General features: G+C 38.6%; 1 protein-coding gene across 1 annotated transcript; it reads right to left on the bottom strand.

Annotated features, from left to right (window-relative positions):
- Positions 1–2,407: 2,407 nt before the first annotated feature.
- LOC101316220 (short transmembrane mitochondrial protein 1) lies at positions 2,408–3,415 on the bottom strand. The gene has a single exon (XM_004324177.4). The coding sequence runs from the start codon at positions 3,373–3,375 to the stop codon at positions 3,232–3,234; it is 144 nt and encodes a 47-aa protein (XP_004324225.1). The 5' UTR covers positions 3,376–3,415; the 3' UTR covers positions 2,408–3,231.
- Between the last annotated feature and the right edge of the window lie 19,880 nt (positions 3,416–23,295).

Genomic DNA, 23,295 nt, shown 5'->3' on the forward strand with positions numbered 1-23,295 from the left:
AGCAATGAAGACCCAACACAGCCAAAAATAATAAAATAAAATTGTTTTTAATGTTCTGTTCATATTAAGATCCAGACTAACAATAGTCACATTTTATTTGTATAATACTTTTTAAATTAATATAAACAAGGTGAAGTACTAGATGAATGTAAATAGTATGCACGATCACCAGAAGAAGCCAAAAGGAACTTCAGCTAGAAGCAATTATTCAAGAGATTTCTAAACAAACACGATTTCCTCTCTGAGACGAATTATAGTAAGATCTATTAATATAATTCTTTCACCTCCACAAAACATATTTTTGCTAGTTCATATCTCTTTTAAAGATTTTTCCCACTTCATTAAATTAATACATGCATTATTCCATCTTCTTCCATCCACAAACCCATTTCCAAGAAGCAGCTATTCTACCCCTATATCATTTTTGCTTGATTTTTTCTTCCATATCTTTTAATAATATGCTTCTCATTCTATTTCCTCATTTATAAATTTTACATATAACCTAATTTATTATAAGTGAGGAATGAGCTGGCTCACCACCAACCCCCTGCCAACCAGTTGTTATATTTCTATTTTGAGTTCCTCATATAGTTACTTTGTATACTTAGTAAAATACTAACATCTCTGTTCTTTATTTCTACAGCTGTGGACAGTATATTGCATAGCAGTAAACCAAATGCATACTTTGGCCAAATACCAATGCAAACCCAAATGTGTCATATCCATAATTTTTCTTCCCACTTTTTAAGAAGATATTAATGACCATAGTTTTCATCTCAGCATCACTCTGTTCTTTTCTCCTGCAGTTTCTATCATCTGTGTAATAACTTTTGCAATGTCAAGCTCAATAGTAGATACATATGATTAATTCTTCGATGCTTTATCTGTAAGTTGGTGTAAAGGATGAAAGTCAATAAGAGTATTAAGAACGTAAATGTACTTCTCTGCTGATCCAAGCAGTCTAGATTGATTATTGTGATATATTTTTCACAGTTTTCTAATTGTAGTGATTTTTCTTTGCCTTTATGCCAGCACCAGTTGATATAAAATAATAGGTGTTCTATTGAATCCCCCTTTCTCCTGCTGCCTCAGTGTAAACTGGCTGAACTCCAGGCCTGCTGCATAACTGTAGTTCAGCGGTTTCCCTTCACTGTTCTTCTAGAGACAAGTTGGCTCCACTATTTCAAGGATGCCAAGATTTTTTATGTCTTAATTTTCTTCCCCTTTTGGATATAATCCAACCTCAAATAACCTCCCTTTCAAGGGTGCAGGAAATTTTCTATGACTCTTAAGACATTATTCATTAGAAGTTTAAAGCTCTTTCTTCACTGTCTTCCAACATTCAACATTGTTGATGGAAAATATGATCCCAGACTTGTCATGTTTCTGTAGGTCACATTTTTTTTCTCAAGAAAAATTTGAGAGTCTTCTCTTTACCCTTTGTAATTTGAATTTTCACAGTGATGTGTCTGGGGATGTTCTTCATTCATTGTACTGAGAACCCAGTGCTGTCTTTAACTATTTCTAGCACTAAGAAATTACCTTGTATTTTTTATTTGACAGTGTTCTCCATTCCATTCTCTTTGTCCTTTTTTTCTGGAATTCCAGGTCTCGGATTTTTTTTCTGTCTCTTAAATTACGTATCTTTTTTAGCTTCGTTCTACTTTCTGTTTAATTTCTTACCTTTATCTCCCAGAGTTTCTATTAAATTTTTTCTAGCAGTATTTTGGTACCCTCAGGGTCAGTGCCTCGGACAATTCCCTTGGAAGCAATATCACAGAGGATACCAAGGACATTGGCATGGTGAGGGCAACAGACACCAACCTAGTGTGAGAGAGAAGAGGGAACGGGAGTGGATAAAATGAACGAATCCCACAGACCTCTGAAGTAACCATGTAAAGTATGTGAATAAGGAAGGAAACCAAATTTAATGGGCATTTATTAAATTATTTGCCCAGCACTGTTATCCTGGATTTCTTCATTAACATTCCTGCCCCCCTACACACACACACACACACACACACACACACACACACACACACACACACACACATACACACACACACACCCCAACATGACTGTGGCTACAGTAAGCTGCCATGTCCTGGAGCTTGGCTTCATCACTGTTGTCCTCACCTCATTGGTTCAAGGTGGATATCTGAGCCAAAATTAGTTCATCAATCCCTTCTTCAAGGACTTTTTTTTAGCAAACTTTTTATTTTAGACTAGTTGTAGATTTACAGAAAAGTTATGAAGATAGTATATCCCTATACCCTCTTTCCCCTATTTCAACATCCTACATTAGTATGGTACATTTTTTGCAATTAATGAACCCTTATGGTACATTATATTAATATTTTCCTTATATTTTATGACGCTGACAGGTTTTTTGGGGTTTTTTTTGGGGTTTTTTATAATTTAAATACATTTTTTAATGTAAAAAGACATAAAATTTCCTTTATAGACAACTTCTCATTTATCTACCATGTAATGTCAAATGTGCCTGTAATCCCATAAAATAAGTATGATTCTTATGAGAGAACAGAGCCAGATCAAATGCATCATTAGGAAAAAACATGCATACTAGACTATGAATTCTACTGAGAACAAAGGCCATTACTTTAAATACTTTTCAATTCCCCAGTTCCTGATGGGGTTCTCAGAACAGAGTTTCTTGGTTAATGAATAGCAAATTGATTTATTGGTTAAATTAGCAACTATGGAGCTTCCTGACAACAACATAAAATTAGTGGATAACTCACCAGAAACTGGCTTCTAGATTTTCATTTTAATTACTACTTTGAAACAACATAATTTAGTACCAAAGGTTTAAACACCCAATATAATTTCTAGACTATGAAATCAGCATTATTTATATCTCATCAGCTATACAAAACTCATCATTTTTTCTTTTGAAAACGGTAGTAGAAATCCCAAAGAATAAGGGAGAGACTACTAATTAAAGGTCATGTTTACTAATCTAGCACCATAATTCCATTCTCAGGACCTCCCAAGTGGCTGGAAGAAGGAAGGGAAGAAGTGAGGATGTTGGAAAAGTAAGGGCTGTTCTTAACTTGTGGCCCCATTTGTGCTATAAGGCAATGCAGGGTCTAGCAAAGAAGAAAATTGCTGAGGCTGGAGATGAAAACAAAAGCTTTTGGTTCAGATGGTAAAGGAGGCCCTCAAGAACAGTAGATTCAGTTTATCCAGGAGGCAGTGCTGGAGTCGGCCTCATGAACTAGGGGGTTTCTTCTTGGCATCCACGTCCTTTTTAATTTCTTCAAGTTTTTTAGCCAGGTTTGGTATGTCATAGTTCTGAGCCAGATACATTCCCACCACGTTGCCAAGAGTAAATCCAAGCAGGAACTGGAGCATAATGTTGGTAAGGAAGACTCGTAGGTCAGCTGCAGCTCCGTGGGCACCCTGACAGTTTTAAAATCAGATATTATGTAAAATGTCCCTCAGTTGAAATTTATCTGATATTTTTCTAATGATTAGACTAGAGTTGCTGGTTTTGAGGAGAAAGACTACAGAGGTAAACTGTCATTCTCATTACAAAATATCAAGAGTCCTTACTATCAACATGACTTACCACTGTTGTTAATCTTTTTTAAAATTATTTATTTATTTATTTATTTTTGGTTGCTTTGGGTCTTCGTTGCTCCACCGGGCTTTTCTCTAGTTGCAGCAAGCGGGGGCTACTCTTTGTTGTGGTGCGCAGGCTTCTCATTGTGGTGGCTTCTCTTGTTGCGGAGCACAGGGTCTAGGCATGCGGGCTTTGGTAGTCGTGGCATGGGGGCTCAGTAGTTGTGGCTCGTGGGCTCTACAGTGCAGGCTCTGTAGTTGTGGCACACAGGCTTAGTTGCTCCCAGCATGTGGGATCGTCCTGGACCAGGGATTGAACCCATGTCCCCAGCATTGGCAGGCAGATTCTTAACCACTGCACCACCAGGGAAGTCCCACTGTTGTTAATCTTAATCACCTGGTTGAGATAGTATTTGTCTGTTTTCCCCACTGTAAAGTTACTCTTTTTCTCCCTTTTCATATTGTAGTATTTGGAAGTCACTATGTGAAACCCATACTTAAGAAGTAGAAAGTTATTTTCCATCTACTTAAGGACACAGTATCTACATCAATTATTTGGAATTTTTCTGCATGGGAGATTTGTCTTTTTTCCTTATTTATTTATTTAATCACTATATTAGCATGAGTTCATAGATATTTATTTTACACGTTAAGTTTTAATTCAATACCACTTTTTTGGTTGCTTGAATTTTTCTAGTTTTGACCATTGGCAGCTCTTGGCCCAGGGATTTTTGACCTGATTATAAGAGACTTTCTGGCTGGCTGAGCATATTTTATGTGAAACTTGAAATTTGTTGGAAGCCAAACTTTTTCTGTCAGATTACAAAAGTGATGAAATCAAGTATGCAAAGAGAAAGGAAAGAATTAAGCAAATGTAGCTTAAAAAGCCAAAAAAGAGCTCAAAGCATATAGCTTTTTGCCCTCACTTCTTTTGTTAGACCTACATCCTGAGATCCTGGCTTCCCAGCCTGAGATTTTGTGTGCCTCCAGTTTCCGCAAACAAAATCATCTTTTTTTTTTTTTTTTTAATTTGATCTATTTCTTTGAAGAGTTAAAACAACTGCAGGAAGGTACTGCATTATTCAGGTGAGGGCACAGGTGATGAAATTTTGAGAAATAGGTATTAATGTGATCCCTTTGATAACTAAAGACCCAGAGTTCAGTTGCACTTCCCTCAGTTCCTATCCTATTCTGCCATCCACAGTCTGTCCTGGAGGCCTCTGATGATGATGACTGCTACAAACACGCTTAGCTCTGCCCACCCTCAGAATCAATAAGGTCCAGACCAGGTGGTACATCAGGAGTCCATTGCTTCTAAATTGAATTTAGAGCCCCTGGAGTCTAAATAAGCCCTTGCCAGAAGCTTCCAAGCTAACATGGAAAACCAGCACTGATCAAAGGACTAATAGCATGGGTCCCTCTCTCCTGGACATCTCAGGAAAACTGATGCTGATGGAATTGGTCTGATGTAATCCGAGACTGCATCTCCACTTAGGTCTCCATCTCCTGGTCTGCCAACACCTCTTCTGCTGCTCTGGTCAGTTTTACTGGTAATATTCCTACTACCTCCACTTTATCTCCTCCCACTCAATCCAACTTCTTCTTTTCTGTAATGTATTTGGTCCCATTTTCTTCAATCCTTAGTGGAAAGTCCCAAAATATCACATTGGTCCTGGGTGTTCGCATATTATACTCTATATTATGATGACAGGATAAGATTTGAAAAGAAATTTCATTCTATTTTAACAAACTTTTAAGGTAGATATTATTCCTATCTCACAAACTAGGAAACGGTCATTCAGAGAGATTTGTTGACTTGTCTGACACAATATATAGTGAAGCTGGCGTTCAACCAAGGTCTTTGGATTCCAAGAATAGTGCTCATTCCACAATACCACACTGCATGCATTAACATGTTACTGTGTTAAACTGAAATCTTATACTTTGGTTGAAGGGAAGATATAGTGACCTTATATGATAGCCTTCTTAGCATAGCCAAGAAAACCATCAGATCTGCAGGTATTACCAACACAGCATCCATCTAGATCATCATTTTACAGAAATGTTGAGAGCAAATTCTTCCTTTCACAAATATTTTGTAGTAGGTATGAGAAAGTTAAAGGAGCAATCTGCCTTATTATTTTTAATAATGTAATAACAACTGAAAACATGATTCCAACTTTATCTTCTTTAGATAAACTATAATTCAAAACACTGTTAGGTATTTTAGGAGTTGGATTGGATTTTGTTTTTAACTGGAAGTTAAAAGCCAGCTCCATCTAAAAGTTATATTAAGGGCTTTAGTACAAACTTGTCTGGACTGGGAGATTTACTAAAGGCCATTTATTTAATAGTTATGCATATTTCAAATAAAGTTGCTGAATTAGAGTTCCATTGCTGTTCCAACAATTTCAGTGGTTTAAAACCATACAAATGTATTATCTTACAGTTCTGGAGATCAGGAATCTGACCTGGGTCTCAACAACCTAAAATCAGATGCTGTGTTCCTTTCTGGAGTCTCTAGGAAAGGATCCATTTCCAAGGTAATTCAGGTTTTTAGCAGAATTCAGCTCTCTGTAGTTGTAGGACTGACATCCTCATGTCCTTTCTAGCTGTCTGCTGAGAGCCCTTTCCTGCATTCCTTTGCTCTCAGCCCCCTTCCTCCATCTTCAAAACCACCAGTGGTGGGTGGAGTCCTTCCCAGTCTTCAAATCTCTCCTCCTTCTGTCTTGTCTCTCCGACCCAGTCTGGAAATGTTCTCCACTTTTATATACTCATTAGATTAGACTGAGTCTCCACAGGTGATCCAGGACAATCTCCTCATTTCAAAGCCTATTCCTTTCATCGCATCAGCAAAGATTCTTTGGCCATGTAAGGTAACATATTCACAGGTTCCAGGCATTAAGGCATGAGCCTGTTTGGGGGCCATTACTCTGCCTACCACAGCTGTACTATCACTGTAACTTTCAACCACATAGACTTTTTAACTCCTCACATTTATTTGCTGTATTAAAATAAACAAAAAGTTTTTAACTTTTTTCTTCATTCTGAAGTGTTTCTTAATTCCCCCCCAAAAAATGTATGCTGTGTACATAAAATTTAAGAAGTGAATTTATACAAGAATTTCATTCATATTAAATTTTCTAAAAATTTTCATGAACAACACATTTGATAAGTTCTGTTTGCCTTCTTTTCATTTCTTCATACAACCCTCCACTGACTTAATTTGATTTCAGAGGGATTCAGGGCTGCTTTCTCTCTTCTTGAATGTTGAAATTATGCTGTCACAGCAGTAGACTTCCTGAGGAATAAGAATCACTTGTGCTCTTCTCTATATGAGGAAATTAAAACTGTAAATTTTACAATACCAGAGATTATTCCATCTTTGAACAATGACTAGTTAGCTTTCAGTAATGTTACCTCACTCCTACTCAACCTTAATAAAACATATAAAATACTGCTTAACTAACAATAATTGATTTTTCCATTAATCAGTTACCCAGAAAATGCATTATATAACTCTCTACTTCTTTTCTTTGTCAATACTTAGCAACTTAGCTCCTATAGTAGAAAGGTGGGAAGAAACTAAAGGTACAATTGAAAATCAGTTGGTATTATTGTAATTCTCTAGTAGCTCTGGTAAAGGACGGATATTATGTTGCAATTCTAATATGTGGGTTAAATGAAACATCTTTTTCTTTTCTTGCTTTGTCTTCAACTATCTTCCCCACGATCTTATGCACAAATAGCTTCAAATATCATGTTGATGCAGGTGACTCTAAAATCTGTACTGCCAGGCAGTCGAATGGCCCATTCTCCCCTTCCTAAAAGCTGTATTTGAACACTTATTAACTCAAACTCAAAACATCAGAAACGTTAGTCATCGATTTTACTCTCATTATAATTACTGTACTTAGAGAGTTGAAGAGGGAGAGAACAAAGAAGGCTGGACAAGAACTCTTTGGTAGAATGTCTGAGAAATTCACAGAGATGAGGAATTTGCTCACATAGTATCGGAAAGTGAACCAGTTCCCTACAGCAGTGCTGACTTCTACACACAACTCAAGGAGAAAGAGAACTGAAATGAGGTCACTGGTAAATTAGCAAATGGCTCTTCTAAAGGTAGCGACAACTCATCCTCCTGGAATAATATATGAGGACTATTTGGGGAAAGATGGAAAGAATGGGGTGAAAAACAGGGAATGCAGCCAGAGTGATGGATTGATGTCCTCAAGATATAAATCTGATCATGTCTCCACCTTCCATCTCTTGAGACAGGGCTAGTTCACCATGCAGGCTACTGCCCTTGGAGTCTTCCACGTCTTATAGAAACATGGAACAACGCCTTTGTTCTTGATAATGTTTGATGAGTTCCTTGTACACCAGCAAGCTCTTTAGGCCTGCAGCAGTGGAGACAGTGCCAGAGAGTCCAGGCATTAGCCAATGGCATGGAGACTGCCGCACTAGAGTGCAGCACGCAGAGCTGGTCTGCCTGTGAGCTCTCTAGGGAGGAAGACACACACAGCCAGCTTCATGGCTTCTACTCCCCCTGGTGCTGGCATCAGATCCAGGCAGGGGAAAGGAGATACGGATAAGTAGTAAGTTAGCCACCACATGCAAAGGTCTTAAAGTTCAGAGAACCTAGGGAATCAACTATTCTAGCAATGCATTGCACAACGCCTCCTTAATCATCCTGGAATTTCTCATTCCACTCTATCTGTTTGTATTTACCTATTGCTATCTAGTAAATGATCCCCAAATTTAATGGCTTAAAACAACAAGCATTTATTATCCCAGTTTCTGTGGGTCAGAACTTAGTTATGTGATTCTGGCACAGAGTCTCTCATGAGGTTGCAATCAAGATGTCAGCCAGAACTACAGTGGTCTGAAGGCTTGACTGGAGCTGGTTCACTTCCAAGCTCACTCATCACTCATACAGCTATTGGCCAGAAGCTTCAATTCTTTGTCATATGATACTTTCCACAGAGCATAGAGTAAGTGAGCTGAGAGAAAGAGCAACCACAAAAAAAAAAGTAAAATATATTTTGTGACTCTCACAACCTCTGGGAAGGCCAAAGCGTCAATCTTAGGAATTCCACAGGCAAAAACAGCACCCAAACCAGTAGGACTGCCCCATTGTTGATCTCTCAGATGGCATTACTGGATACAGATACTGCAGTTCAAGCCACTGATACCAAACACTAAAAACCAGAATCTCCACCACAGATTTCCCTAAAAGCCACATGCCACCATTTCCCTTAACAGGAAAGAGTGGATTCTGTATGGCACACAATCCTCAAGGTCAATTCTTCCATGTCAGAATGTGAAGCACCTCATTGGTGAAGCCAGTGCCTATGCCCCAAGTGCAAAAGGAAACTGGGAAAATTCATTTCTGATTCCTATCTGAGGGAATATTACCCCCCAATATAATATGGAAAATTTCCCAAACTAAAATAGGGTACTCTAATGATGCTGACAAAAACAAAGCCTAAAAGGGTGTACTCCACTTAGTTTCCCAAAATCAACAAATACCCTCTTCTATACTTAATCTTGCAAACAACAACAAACATAATTCTTTTTTTTTTTTTTTTTTTTTTTGCGGTACTCGGGCCTCTCACTGTTGTGGCCTCTCCCGTTGCGAAGCACAGGCTCCGGACGCGCAGGCTCAGCGGCCATGGCTCACGGGCCTAGCCGCTCCAGGCATGTGGGATCTTCCCAGACCGGGGCACGAACCCGTGTCCCCTGCATCGGCAGGCGGACTCTCAACCACTGCGCCACCAGGGAAGCCCGATAATTCTTAACATAATACCACTATCTTTCCTATAATTGAAAATGAAGGTATCTCCTTAACAAGGAATCAATTTTATAATTTCACCACATAAATATATACCATATGTATATATTTATATGTGTGTGTGTCTATATATATATATATATATATATATATATATATATAAAATATCTGTGATCTATGGATATTACCTTTAGATCTATATCATGATAATGTCCCCATCATGACATTCTATAATCAGTGGACTAATTTGTAAAGTTACACACTACCAGAACAGCCTATATAAAATAGTAGAATATTTGTTGGAAAAATAAAATAACTAAGAGAGCAATGATAGAAACAGAAATAGATAACACATTTCTACAACTGGTCATAAAGCTATGGTTGACAAGGTAAGACTTACTTCCTCCACAGCATCTTCCATGCTCCTTTGTTCTAAGCCAGCATCTGGGGAAATAACCCAAACTTTATTCCTACTGGGTTGCAGTCCTTGGTGCCAGAGCATATGGGATTACTGCCATCTAACATGCATCTTTACCACTTGACATGATAGGGAGCAAAGTGACCTCCTGGGCTCAAGACATTTGTCTCACCCACTCCCAATATAGCAGCAGCCCTGGTACTTTTCTTTTCTTTTTTTAACATCTTTCTTGGAATATAATTGCTTTACAATGGTGTGTTACGTTCTGGTTTATAACAAAGTGAATCAGCTATACATATACATATATCCCCATATCTCTTCCCTCTTGCGTCTCGCTCCAGCACTCCCTATCCCACCACTCCAGGTGGTCACAACGCACTGACCTGATTTCCCTGTGCTATGCAGCTGCTTCCCACTAGCTATCTATTTTACATTTGGTAGTGTATATATGTCCATGTCTCTCTCTCACTTCGTCCCACCCTACACTTCCCCCTCCCCGTGTCCTCAAGTCCATTCTCTAGGTCTGCGATTTTATTCCTGTCCTGCTGCTAGGTTCTTCGGAACCTTCTTTTTTTTTTTTTTTTTTTAGATTCCATATATATGTGTTAGCATACCGTATTTCTTTTTCTCTTTCTGACTTAGTTCACTCTGTATGACAGTCTCTAGGTCCATCCATCTCACTACAAATAACTCAATTTCATTTCTTTTTTATGGCTGAGTAATATTCCACTGTATCTATGTGCCACATCTTCTCTATCCATTCGTCTGTCAATGGACACTTAGGTTGCTTCCATATCCTGGCTATTGTAAATAGAGCTGCAATAAATATTGTGGTACATGACTCTTTTTGAATTATGGTTTTCTCAGGGTATATGCCCAGTAGTGAGATTGCTGGGTCATATGGTAGTTCTATTTTTAGTTTTTTAAGGAACCTCCATACTGTTCTCCATACTGGCTGTGTCAATTTACATTCCCACCAACAGTGCAAGAGTGTTCCCTTTTCTCCACACCCTCTCCAGCATTTATTATTTGCAGATTTTTTGATGATGGCCATTCTGACAGGTGTGAGGTGATACTTCATTGTACTTTTGATTTGCATTTCTCTAATGATTAGTGATGTTGAGCATTCTTCACGTGTTTGTTGGCAATCTGTATATCTTCTTTGCAGAAATGTCTATTTAGGTCTTCTGCCCATTTTTGGACTGGGTTGTTTGTTTATTTGATATTGAGTTGCATGAGCTGATTGCAAATTTTGGAGGATAATCCTTTGTCAGTTGCTTCATTTGCAAATATTTTCTCCCATTCTGAGGGTTGTCTTTTCATCTTGTTTATGGTTTCCTTTGCTGTGCAAAAGCTTTTAAGTTTCATTAGGTTCCATTTGTTTTTGTTTTTATTTCCATTTCTCTAGGAGGTGGGTCCAAAAGGATATTGTTGTGATTTATGACACAGAGTGTTCTGCCTATGTTTTCCTCTAAGAGTTTGATAGTGTCTGGCCCTACATTTAGGTCTTTAATCCATTCTGAGTTTACTTTTGTGTATGTTGTTAGGGAGTGTTCTAATTTCATTCTTTTACATGTAGCTGTCCAGCTTTACTAGCACTACTTATTGAAGAGGCTGTCTTTTCTCCATTGTATATTCTTCCCGCCTTTATCAAAAATAAGGTGAGCATATGTGTATGGATTTATATCTGGGCTTTCTTTCCTGTTCCATTGATCTACATTTCTGTTTTTGTGTCAGTACCATACTCTCTTGATTACTGTAGCTTTGTAGTATAGTCTGAAGTCAGGAAGCCTGATTCCTACAGCTCCATTTTTCTTTCTCAAGATTGCTTTGGCTATTCGAGGTCTTCTCTGTTTCCATACAAATCGTGGAATTTTTGTTCTAGTTGTGTGAAAAATGCCATTGGTAGTTTCATAGGGCTTGCTTTTAATCTATAGATTGCTTTGGGTAGTATAGTCATTTTCACAATGTTGATTCTTCCAATCCAAAAACATGGTATATCTCTCCATCTGTTTCTGTCATCTTTAATTTCTTTCATCAGTGTCTTATAGTGTTCTGCATACAGGTCTTTTGTCTCCTTAGGTAGGTTTATTCCTAGGTATTTTATGCTTTTTGTTGCAATGGTAAATGGGAGTGTTTCCTAAATTACTCTTTCAGATTTTTCATCATTAGTGTATAGGAATGCAAGAGATTTATGTGTATTAATTTTGTATCCTGCTACTTTACCAAATTCATTGATTAGCTCGCATAGTTTTCTGGTAGCATCTTTAGGATTCTCTATGTATAGGACCATGTCATCTGCAAACAGTGACAGCTTTACTTCTTCTTTTCTGATTTGGGTTCATTTCTTTTTCTTCTCTGATTGCTGTGGCTAAAACTTGCAAAACTATATTGAATAATAGTGGTGAGAGTGGAAAGTCTTCTCTTGTTCCTGATCTTAGTGGAAATGGTTTCAGTTTTTCACCATTGAGAATGATGTTTGCTCTGGGCTTGTCATATATGGCCTTTATTATGTTGAGATAAGTTCCCTCCATGCCTACTTTCTGGAGGGTTTTTATCACAAATGGGTGTTGAAATTTGTCAAAAGCTTTTTCTGCATCTGTTGAGATGATCATATGGTTTTTATTCTTCAGTTTGTTAATATGGCATATCACATTGATTGATTTGCACATATTGAAGAATCCTTGCATTTCTGGGACAAACCCCACTTGATCATGGTGTATGATACTTTTAATGTGCTGTTGGATTCTGTTTGCTAATATTTTGTTGAGGATTTTTGCATCCATGTTCATCAGTGATATTGGCCTGTAGTTTTCTTTCTTTGTGACATCTTTATCTGGTTTTGGTATCAGGGTGATGGTGGCCTCGTAGAATGAGTTTGGGAGTGTTCCTCCCTCTGCTATATTCTGGAAGAGTTTCAGAAGGATAGATGTTAGCTCTTCTCTAATTGTTTGATAGAATTCACCTGTGAAGCTGTCTGGTCCTGGGCTTTTGTTTGTTGGAAGATTTTTAATCACAGTTTCAATTTCTGTGTTTGTGATTGGTGTGTTTATATTTTCTATTTCTTCCTGGTTCAGTCTCAGAAGGTTGTGTTTTTCTAAGAATTTGTCCATTTCTTCCAGGTTGTCCATTTTATTGGCACAAAGTTGCTTGCAGTAATCTCTCATGATCCTTTGTATTTCTGCAGTGTCAGTTCTTACTTCTCCTTTTCCATTTCTAATTCTATTGCTCTGAATCTTTTCCCTATTTTCTTGATGAGTCTGGCTAATGGTTTATCAATTTTGTCTACCTTTTCAAAGAACCAGTTTTGAATTTTATTGATCTTTGCTATTGTTTCCTTCATTTCTTTTCCATTTATTCCTGATCTCGTCTTTATGATTTCTTTCCTTCTGCTAACTTTGGGCTTATTTTATTCTTATTTCTCTAATTGCTTTCACTGTAAGTTTAGGTTGTTTATTTGAGATGATTCTTGTTTCTTAAGGTAGGATTGTATTGCTATAAACTTCCCTCTTAGAACTGCTTTTGCTGCATCCCATAGGTTTTGGGTCATTGTGTTTTCATTGTCATTTGTTTCTAGGTATTTTTTGATATCCTCTTTGGTTTCTTCAGTGATCTCTTGCTTATTAAGTAGTGTATTGTTTAGCCTCCATATGTTTGTATTTTTTACAGATTTTTTCCTTTAATTGATATCTAGTCTCATAGCATTGTGGTTGGAACAGATACTTGATATGATTTCAATTTTCTTAATTTTAGCTAGACTTGATATGTGACCCAAGATATGATCTATCTTGGAGAATGTTCCATGAGCACTTGAGAGGAGAGTGTATTCCATTGTTTTTGGAAGGAATGCCCTATAAATATCAATTAATTCCATTTTGTTTAATTTATCATTTAAAGCTTGTGTTTCCTTATTTATTTTCATTTTGGATGATCTGTCCATTGGTGAAAGTGGGGTGTTAAAGTCCCCAAGTATCATTGTGTTACTGTCGATTTCCCTTTTTATGGCTGTTCACATTTACCTTATGTATTGAGGTGCTCCTATGTTGGGTGCATAAATATTTACAATTGTTAAATCTTCTTCTTGGATTGATCCCTTGATCATTATTTAGTATCCTTCTTTGTCTCTTGTAATAGTCTTTATTTTAAAGTCTATTTTGTCTGATATGAGAATTTCTACTCCAGCTCTCTTGATTTCCATTTGTATGGAATATCTTTTTCCATCCCCTCACTTTAAGTCTGTATTTGTCCCTAGGTGTGAAGTGTGTCTCTTGTAGACAGCATATATATGGGTCTTGGTTTTGTATCCATTCATCCAGTCTGTGTCTTTTGGTTGGAGCATTTAATCCATGTACATTTAAGGTAATTATTGATACGTATGCTCCTATTACCATTTTCTTAATTGTTTTGGGTTTGTTATTGTAGGTCTTTTCCTTCTCTTGTGTTTCCTGCCTAGAGAAGTTCCTTTAGCATTTGTTGTAAAGCTGGTTTTGTTCTGCTGAATTCTCTTAGCTTTTGCTTGTCTATAAAGTTTTTAATTTCTACGTCAAATCTGAATGAGATCCTTACTGGGTAGAGTAATCTTGGTTGTAGGTTTTCCCTTTCATCACTTTAAGTATGTCTTGCCTCTCCCTTCTGGCTTGCAGAGTTTCTGCTGAAAGATCAGCTGTTAACCTTATGGGGATTCCCTTATATGTTATTTTTACCTTGCTGCTTTTAATATTTTTTCTTTGTATTTAAGTTTTGATAGTTTGATTAATATGTGTCTTTGTGTGTTTCTCCTTAGATTTATCCTGTATGTGACTCTGTGCTTCCTGAACTTGATTAACTATTTCCTTTCCCATATTAGAGCAGTTTTCAAGTATAATCTCTTCAAATATTTTCTCAGTCCCTTTCTTTTTCTCTTCTTATTCTGGGACCCCTATAATTCGAATGTTGGTGCGTTTAATGTTGTCCCAGAGGTCTCTGAGACTGTCCTCAATTCTTTTCATTCTTCTTTATTCTGCTCTGCAGTAGTTATTTCCACTATTTATCTTCCAGGTCACTTACCCATTCTTCTGCCTCAGTTATTCTGCTATTGATTCCTTCTAGAGAATTTTTAATTTCAATTATTGTGTTGTTCATCATTGTTTGTTTACTCTTTAGTTCTTCTAGGTCCTTGTTAAACATTTCTTGTATATTCTCCATTCTATTTCCAAGATCTTGGATCATTTTCACTATCATTACTCTGAATTCTTTTTCAGGTAAACTTCCTATTTCTTCTTCATTTGTTTGGTCTGGTGGGTTTTTACCTTGCTCCTTCATCTGCTGTGTGCTTCTCTGTCTTCTCATTTTACTTAACTTACTGTGTTTGGGGTCTCCTTTTCACAGGCTGCAGTTTCCTAGTTCCTGTTGCTTTTGGTATTTGCCCCCAGTAGCTAAGGTTCCTTCAGCAGGTTGTGTAGGCTTCCTGGTGGAGGGGACTAGTGCCTAGGTTCTGGTGGATGAGGCTGGATCTTGTCTTTCTGGTGGCCAGGTCCATGTCTGGTGGTGTGTTTTGGTGCTTCTGTGACCTTATTATTATTTTAGGTAACCTCTGTGCTAATGGGTGGTGTTCTGTCTTGCTAGTTGTTTGGCATAGGGTGTCCAGCACTGTAGGTTGCTGGTCGTTAAGTGGAGCTAGGTCTTAGCATTGAGGTGGAGATGTCTGAGAGACCTTTCGCTGTTTGATATTACATGGAGCCGGGAGGTCTCTGGTATACCAATGTCCTGAACTCGGCCCTCCCACGTCAGAGGTTCAGGCCTGACACCTGGTCAGAGCCCCAAGACCTTGTCAGCCACACAGCTCAGAAGAAAAGGGAGAAAGAAAGAAAGAAAGAAAGAAAGAAAGAAAGAAAGAAAGAAAGAAAGAAAGAAAGAAAGAAAGAAAGAAAGAAAGAAAGGAAGGAAGGAAGGAAGGAAGGAAGGAAGGAAGGGAAAGAAGGAAAGGAAGGAAGGAAGGAAGAGAAAGAAAAAAAGAAAGGTTATTAAAATAAAAAATAATTGTTAAAAAAATAAAATGTAATAAAAAAAGAAAGAAAGAAAAGAGCAACAAAACCAATAAACAGAACCACCAATGATAACAAGCATTAGAAACTATATTTTTTAAGAAACGGACAGACAGAACCCTAGGACAAATGGTAAAAGCAAATCTATACAGACAAAATCACACTCAGAAGCATACTCATACACACTCACAAAAAGAGAAAAAGAAAAAAGTATATGTATATCGTCACTCCCAAAGTCCAGCGTCTCAATTTTGGGATGATTCGTTGTCTATTCAGGTATTCCACAGATGCAGGGTACATCAAGTTGATTGTGGAGATTTAATCCACTGCTCCTGAGGCTGCTGGAAGAGATTTCTCTTTCTCTTCTTTGTTCGAACAGCTCCCAGGGTTCGGCTTTGGATTTGGCCCCGCCTCTGCGTGTAGGTTGCCTGAGGGCATCTGTTCTTTGCTCAGAGAAGACGGGGTTAAAGAAGCCGCTGTTTCGGGGGCTCTGGCTCACTCAGGCCGGGGGGAGGGAGGCGTACGGATGCGGGGCAAGCTTGCGGTGGCAGAGGCCAGCATGATGTTGTTCCAGCCTGAGGCGCGCCATGCGTTCTCCCCGGCAAGTTGTCCCTGGATCCCGGGACCCTGGCAGTGGCGGGCTGCACCGGCTCCCGGGAGGGGAGGTGTGGATAGTGACCTGTGCTTGCACACAGGCTTCTTGGTGGCTGAAGCAGCATTCTTAGCGTCTCATGCCCATCTCTGGTGTCCGTGCTGACAGCCGCGGCTCGCGCCCATCTCCGGAGCTCCTTTAGGTGGTGCTCTGAATCCCCTCTCCTCTTACACCCCGAAACAATGGTCTCTTGCCTCTTCGGCAGCTCCAGACTTTCTCCTGGACTCCCTCCCGTCTAGCTGTGGTGCACTAGCCCCCTTCAGGCTGTGTTCACGCAGCCAGCCCCTGTCCTCTCCCTGCAATCCGACCGAAGCCCGAGCCTCAGCTCCCAGCCCCGCCCGCCCCGGCGGGTAAGCAGACAAGCCTCTCGGACTGGTGAGTGCCGGTCCGCACCGATCCCCTGTGCGGGAATCTCTCCGCTTTGCCCTCCGCCCTCTCCTCCGCGGCTCTGAAGCTTTCTCCCTCCGCCACCGCAGTCTGTGCCCGCGAAGGGCCTTCCTAGTGTGTGGAAACCTTTCCTCCTTCACAGCTCCCTCCCACTGGTGCAGGTCCCGTCCCTATCCTTTTGTCTCTGTTTATTCTTTTTTCTTTTGCCCTTCCCAGGTACGTGGGGAGTTTCTTGCCTCTTGGGAGGTCTGAGGTCTTCTGCCAGCGTTCAGTAGGTGTTCTGTAGGAGCTGTTCCACATGTAGATGTATTTCTGATGTGTTTATGGGGAGGAAGGTGATCTCCACGTCTTACTCTTCCATCATCTTGAAGGTCTCCCCCCGATCCCTTTTAATAACTAATTTTTCACTCTCAGACAACACTGCAACCCTGTATATTTGCCTATTTATTCAGTGGCATGAGCAGACAAAATGGGCAGGTGTTGCTCTCAACTTTCAATTCAATGATACTATTGTTATGCCCTCTGGTGAAATATTCTTATTCGGGTGGGAAAACCTCAATTTAAATCCGTAGAAACATATTAGGCTCTCTAGGTGTCTCTAGGAAGTCTCTCTTATTTTGGTTACTTAAACTTTCAGACAAATTAAGCCAGAATTATTGTGGGAATGACAGCAAACTATTGTTACCAAAAAATTGATGTAAGCGTACGAGATACCCATCTTATTTGCACTCTTCATTCTCAGATCCATGTATTCTGACTTTAGGACAAATACATATATATATATATATATAGAGAGAGAGAGAGAGAGAGAGAGAGAGAGACAGGGACAGAGAGACAGAGAAAGAAAGAGACAGAGATGTAATTAAGGTTATTAATCAGCTAGCTGACCTTAAAATATGGAGATTTTCCTGGATTATTCAGGCCCAATGTAATTACATGAGCCCTTACAACAGAAGAGGAAGACAGAGGAGTCAAAAGAAGAGATGTGACAGAGACATGCACAGAGAGATCTGAAGCATGAGAAGGACTCGAAGGGCCACTGTTGACTTCGAAGGAGGCCATAACCCAGGGAATGTGGGCAGCCTTTTGCATGATCCCAGCTGACAATCAGCAAGGAAATGGGGACCTCAATCCTACAGCAGGATGGAACTAAATTCTGCCAACAACCTGAACAGGCCTGGAAATGGATTCTCTCCTAAAGCCTCCAGAAAGGAACATGTCTCTGCCAACATCCACCCTCACCCTCAGTGGTCATTTTTTTTTTTTTTCTATTGGAGTATAGTTGTTTAAAAATGATGCATTGTTTCAGGTGTACAGCAAAGTGATTCAGTTATACCCATACAAGTATCCATTCTTTTTCAAATTCTTTTTCCATTTAGGTTATTACAGAATATTGAGCCAAGTTCCCTGCGCTATACAGTAGGTCCTTGTTGGTTATCTATTTTAAATATAGTAGTGTGTACATGTCAATCCTGCCAACATTTTGATTTTAGCCTTGGAAGACTCTAACAGAGCACAAGCTAAGCCATGCTGTTCCTGGACTTTTGACCCAAAGAAACCCTGAGGTAACAAGCAGGTGTTGTTATAAGCCACTAGATTTACGGTAATTTGTTACGGCAGCAACAGAAAGCTAACACAATAAGGCATTTGGTAAGTCTCCAGAGTATTGGCACAGAGACAGCGTCATCAGAGAAGGCAAGTGGAAATACAGAATAAATCATCTAGTCTACCAAGAATAAATTACTTCTCCTCTATGACTCTCTGTGTCCAATGTAATCAGCTAAGTGGCTGGCTGGTGTCCTAGGCGTATGATAACATACAGCAGTTCAGAATTGGTTGATGCGGGTAGCAAATTGGACACCCAACCATGACAGCCGCCATGTCAGCTATGGTATGAGAAAGTCTATTTCATTGTAGCCATGCATAATCTATGACCCTATCTATGACAATCTACCTTGTATATGAACCCATTAAGCAAGTACTGGGGTAACTAGAAAAAAATAGAATAACAATTCCTCTTGTCTACTCAATCACTGAGTTCATCTTCTGCAGTGGGACACCTCTCATAAACATACACATGGGGCATAAATCTTCCCATAATCCAAAAGATGGATCTACCTACCAGTTCCTTAAGTGTCCTAGTCACCAATCCTCTAGTGTTATTCCATATAATTCTCTGAAAATATTCTGGATGTAGAGTCATTTTGTCAAGCTATCTCTGCTCCTAGCAAATTGGGCAAGGAAATGTCCTTGTCCAAGTGTTGTACACTGGGAGGATTTCTCTTCCCCACTCTCCTTAGGGTTACCTCGAAGTCTGTAACTGGGCCAAAATCCAGTTCTGGCTGGTGCATAGCCATCAGTAAACAGGCTCATTCTTTTTCTTCCTTATCAACTCATCTAAAGAAAGTTCCTCTGTGATCAGAGTTGAGGGGGAATGTGACTATGCAGTATATTGGAAGCACAAACCACCTGTTTATTCGATTTAATTTGGTCTTTTGGAACTGAAATACACCCTTTCAACTTGATGTTAAAGGGCTGCTGAACCACCCAAGCGTATGGCTTAGGCTCAGATATCACCCAGTCCTTGTTGGCCAATGCAGGTCCTAGGAATACCTAGGGTGCCATGGCCAGGAATTTAATCTCTATTAGGAGCAAGGAGAAAACCAAGAGCTTCTTCTCAAAAAAACAGTTATCTGTCAAAGAGAGCATTACAATTCCCCTAGAAGTGCCAACCATAGACTTCATTCATACAGATCTACCGTGGATATTTGGATCCCCTGGGTCTTAAAAGACACAGCAGATCTGCTGACCCAGGTAAAGAGCCCTCTCTTGCTCTGGAGCCCATTCCAAGCTGTCAGACAGCCTTTCAGGCTACTTGGTTAAAGGTTTGGGGTAGGTATATACGTCCCTTCTAAAATCTAGAGAAGACCACCAAGCATTGTGCTGGTTTTTTAGCAGTAAGGGAAGCAAATCTCACAAATATTGAAAAACAAACAGAACCAGATGTTTTGCTCATATCTATGCTCTGTCCAGCAAAGATTTCCATTTCACAAATCTGAAGAAAAAAATTAATTTTTTTAAAGTACAGTATCTAAAACCTTGATCTAGTGTCAATCTCTGGAAGGGAGAAAAAAGTAAAAAAATATTTTAATGCAATAAAGTAGAGCTTAGTAACACTTATTCAGGGAGTTATTTTATCTTATTATCTAAGTTTATTAATCTTTAATCTCATGGACCATTGAAAAATAGAGATTAAAAGTTTTAATTTTTTTCATTTCAGTTTTAACTTAAAAATACATCGATCCAGTTACTAAAAATCATAAATGTGTTTGGAACATTTGTTTTAAGTGTATTTAGAGCAACTAGATATGTGAATCTATTTCTTTGACTGCAAATTTTGTATCTAAATACAGATCAAATATTTGCAATGAAAATTTGGTGTCCAAATGGGTGGGTTCTAAGTATAAAACACTAGATTTTAAAGACAGTATAAAAATGTAAAATATTTTTAATCAATTACATGTTGAAATAATATTTTAGATATATTGAGATAAATATTTTTTAAATTTTTTAAAAGAAAAATACAGAGATTAGTAAGGCACTTACATGAAGATGACTCAAACTCATAAAGCATTTCATATTTTTCCAGTACCTACCACAGTGTCTGGCTCTTTTTATAATCTCAGTAAATGTTTCTTTGAATGACTGATGGGATCCTCATTAATGTGGTAGAGCAGAAATCGTGTGAACATTGGAGCCTAAAAACATCTAGATCCAAATCTCATCTCTAATACTTATTAGCTCTGAGACTTGGGGGAAGTTAGGATAAAAAGCCCCTCCAAAGATGTCCACCTTCTTGTCGCTGGGACCTGGAAATATGTCACTTTATATAATAAAAGGGACTTCTGTAGATGTGATTATATAAAGGATCTTGAGATGAAGAGATTATCTTGGGTTATCCAGGTGGGCCCATTGTAATTACAAGGTCCTAATAAGAGGAAGGCAGAAAGGTCAGAGTCAAGCACAGAGCTGTAATGATAGAAGCAGACATTTGAGGAATGTGGCCCTGCTGAAACCTTGATTGTAGGATTTCTGACCCCCAGAACTGTAAAAGAATACATTTGTGTTGTTTTCAACCATTAAAATTATGGTAATTAGCACAAATGGAAACGAATTCAGGCACTCTGAGCCTTAGTTTCCTTCTGGGGAAAACTGAAAGACATCTATACTGGAAGGATTAAACGTAATTTTAAAGCACTGGGCACATAGTATGTACTCAATAAGTGGCAGCTGTTATGACACTCACTGTATTGTCAGAGGTGCGGCTTAGCGTTGATTAAAAGCCTGGGCTCAGGAGTCAGACGGACAGGTGCTCCTTTCCAGGCTCCACCACTGATCGATTCTAGGTTTTCTCACTTGTAAAACAAAGTTAAGGGTAGGCTCATACCATAACACTGTTGTGAGGATTAATTAAAACATGTCATATGAAATACTGAGCCCCATGCTTGACACAAGGTTAGCCCATCATAAATGATGGCTACAATTACTAGTGCTTCTACTACTACTACTGTTTGTTTTCACAATTTCACTACAGACACACCCAAAACCGTCTCTGTAATTTAAAAAGATGTCCTGTAATTTCCTGCTACCATACAACTATATCTTGCCATAGTCACTCACTCTGAACTTCAAAGACCAAAGTTGGCCTGGGGCTCAAATGGTAGCTCCATGCTGAGCTCACCTAGATTTAACCTTAATCATTAATTCCTCCCATTTCATTCCAAGAAGAAAAAAAGATCTCTTTATTAAAATAACCAAACCAGGCTTCAGTGAACATTAACAAATACTAAAACCAATAATGCTTTTAGCTTTAGTAAACCAAACCCTTAAGATACAATTACATTTTTCTCTCTTGTCCTAAGCATGTCTTTACCAGCTTATTCTCAGCTGATCTTTATATATCAATACAAGCATTTCTGCCTGGCCTTTATATAATTTAAAATATATATTCTATTGCTCTCATTTTGAAAGATCATGATAAGTGCCTTTAAAAGCCCCTGTTTCAATACCCCTGTTATACTCATAGTAGTTATAAAGTATAGTTATAAACTAAAGATAAAATATAATAAAAAATATAAATCAAAATGTTCAACATGAATAGCCATGACTTATTACTACTTTTAAAACACTAGTTTTAAAATGAGAAATTGAAAAAAATAAAGGGAATTACTTATTTTCATGAAGTCTTTTTCTGATAATATGTTCATCACCATCATTGTTACCATGAAAAATAAGAAAAAGGAAAAGAACATTCCACTTACGTGGAAACAATTCACTTTCTATTTTATTGTTTTGGCCACTCCATGCAGCTTGCAGATCTTAGTTCCCTGACCAAGGATTGAATCCACGCCCTCAGCAGTGAAAGTGCTGAGTCCTAACCACTGGACCACCAGGGAATTGTCATTCCTTTTCTGTTTTAGATGGAAGGTTAATGTGTGTGTATTCACAATATTTATATTTGTACTCGTTCACATCACATGAGTTTATCAACATAGGAAATGTATTTTTTCAAGGAACTAAATTTGAATTAGTGTATATATACTTCATCAACCAAATGAGGACATTTCTGAGAGTAAAAGGGGGCACTTTTAGTAATTATATCAGGAAATATATGTAAACTGGGACTGTCCTTTAAAGGGTTGGTTGGCTCTCTGGGTTTCAGACTATCTTAGAACAGGAACCAGAAGAAGAAGGAGCCAGAAGCATTTAGATACTCATCAGCATTCACCCCATCCCCATGATTATCTTTTTTCATCCTCTGTTTCTGGCATAATTTCAAGCACATTTATTATTCAACATACTTTGCTTTAAAATCTATTACATGCTAAGTAATTTAGGGATTAATAAGAACTCATAACTTTTCATCTTGCAAAACTGAAACTGTACCCATCAAACAACATCTCCTCATTTTCCCCTTCTGCCAGCCCCTGGCAACCATCATTCTCTTTTCTGTTCCTATGAGCTTGACAAGTCTGATATTGAAAGAACACAATGCCTGTCTTTTCCGCTTATTTCCAAATGTCTAATGATTGCTCTGATAAGCAGAACAGTATTCTATTTTCCCCTACACACTATTCTCTGATGTGAAGAAAGGGGCAGGAGAGAGATAATGGAGCTGAAGGAAGAGGGTGGAATAATTGGAAACAGTGCCGACTATGTGCACTGTTGTAAAAACACTTCACTTTACTTTCCTAACAACACTTTGAGGTAGATGCTATTTTTAGCCTCATTTTTCATAAGAAAATAGAGGCACAGAAAGGTGAAGTAACTTTCTCAAGACCACGAGGCTAGTAAATACACTAGGTCCACAGAGTGGACACTCCAAACCAGCGCCGAGGGGTGGCCTCATCCACATCTTGTGGCCCAAAAAGGATTT

The sequence above is a fragment of the Tursiops truncatus genome, chromosome 4 (genome assembly GCF_011762595.2).
Source record: "Tursiops truncatus isolate mTurTru1 chromosome 4, mTurTru1.mat.Y, whole genome shotgun sequence".
Taxonomy (NCBI): Eukaryota; Metazoa; Chordata; class Mammalia; order Artiodactyla; family Delphinidae; genus Tursiops; species Tursiops truncatus.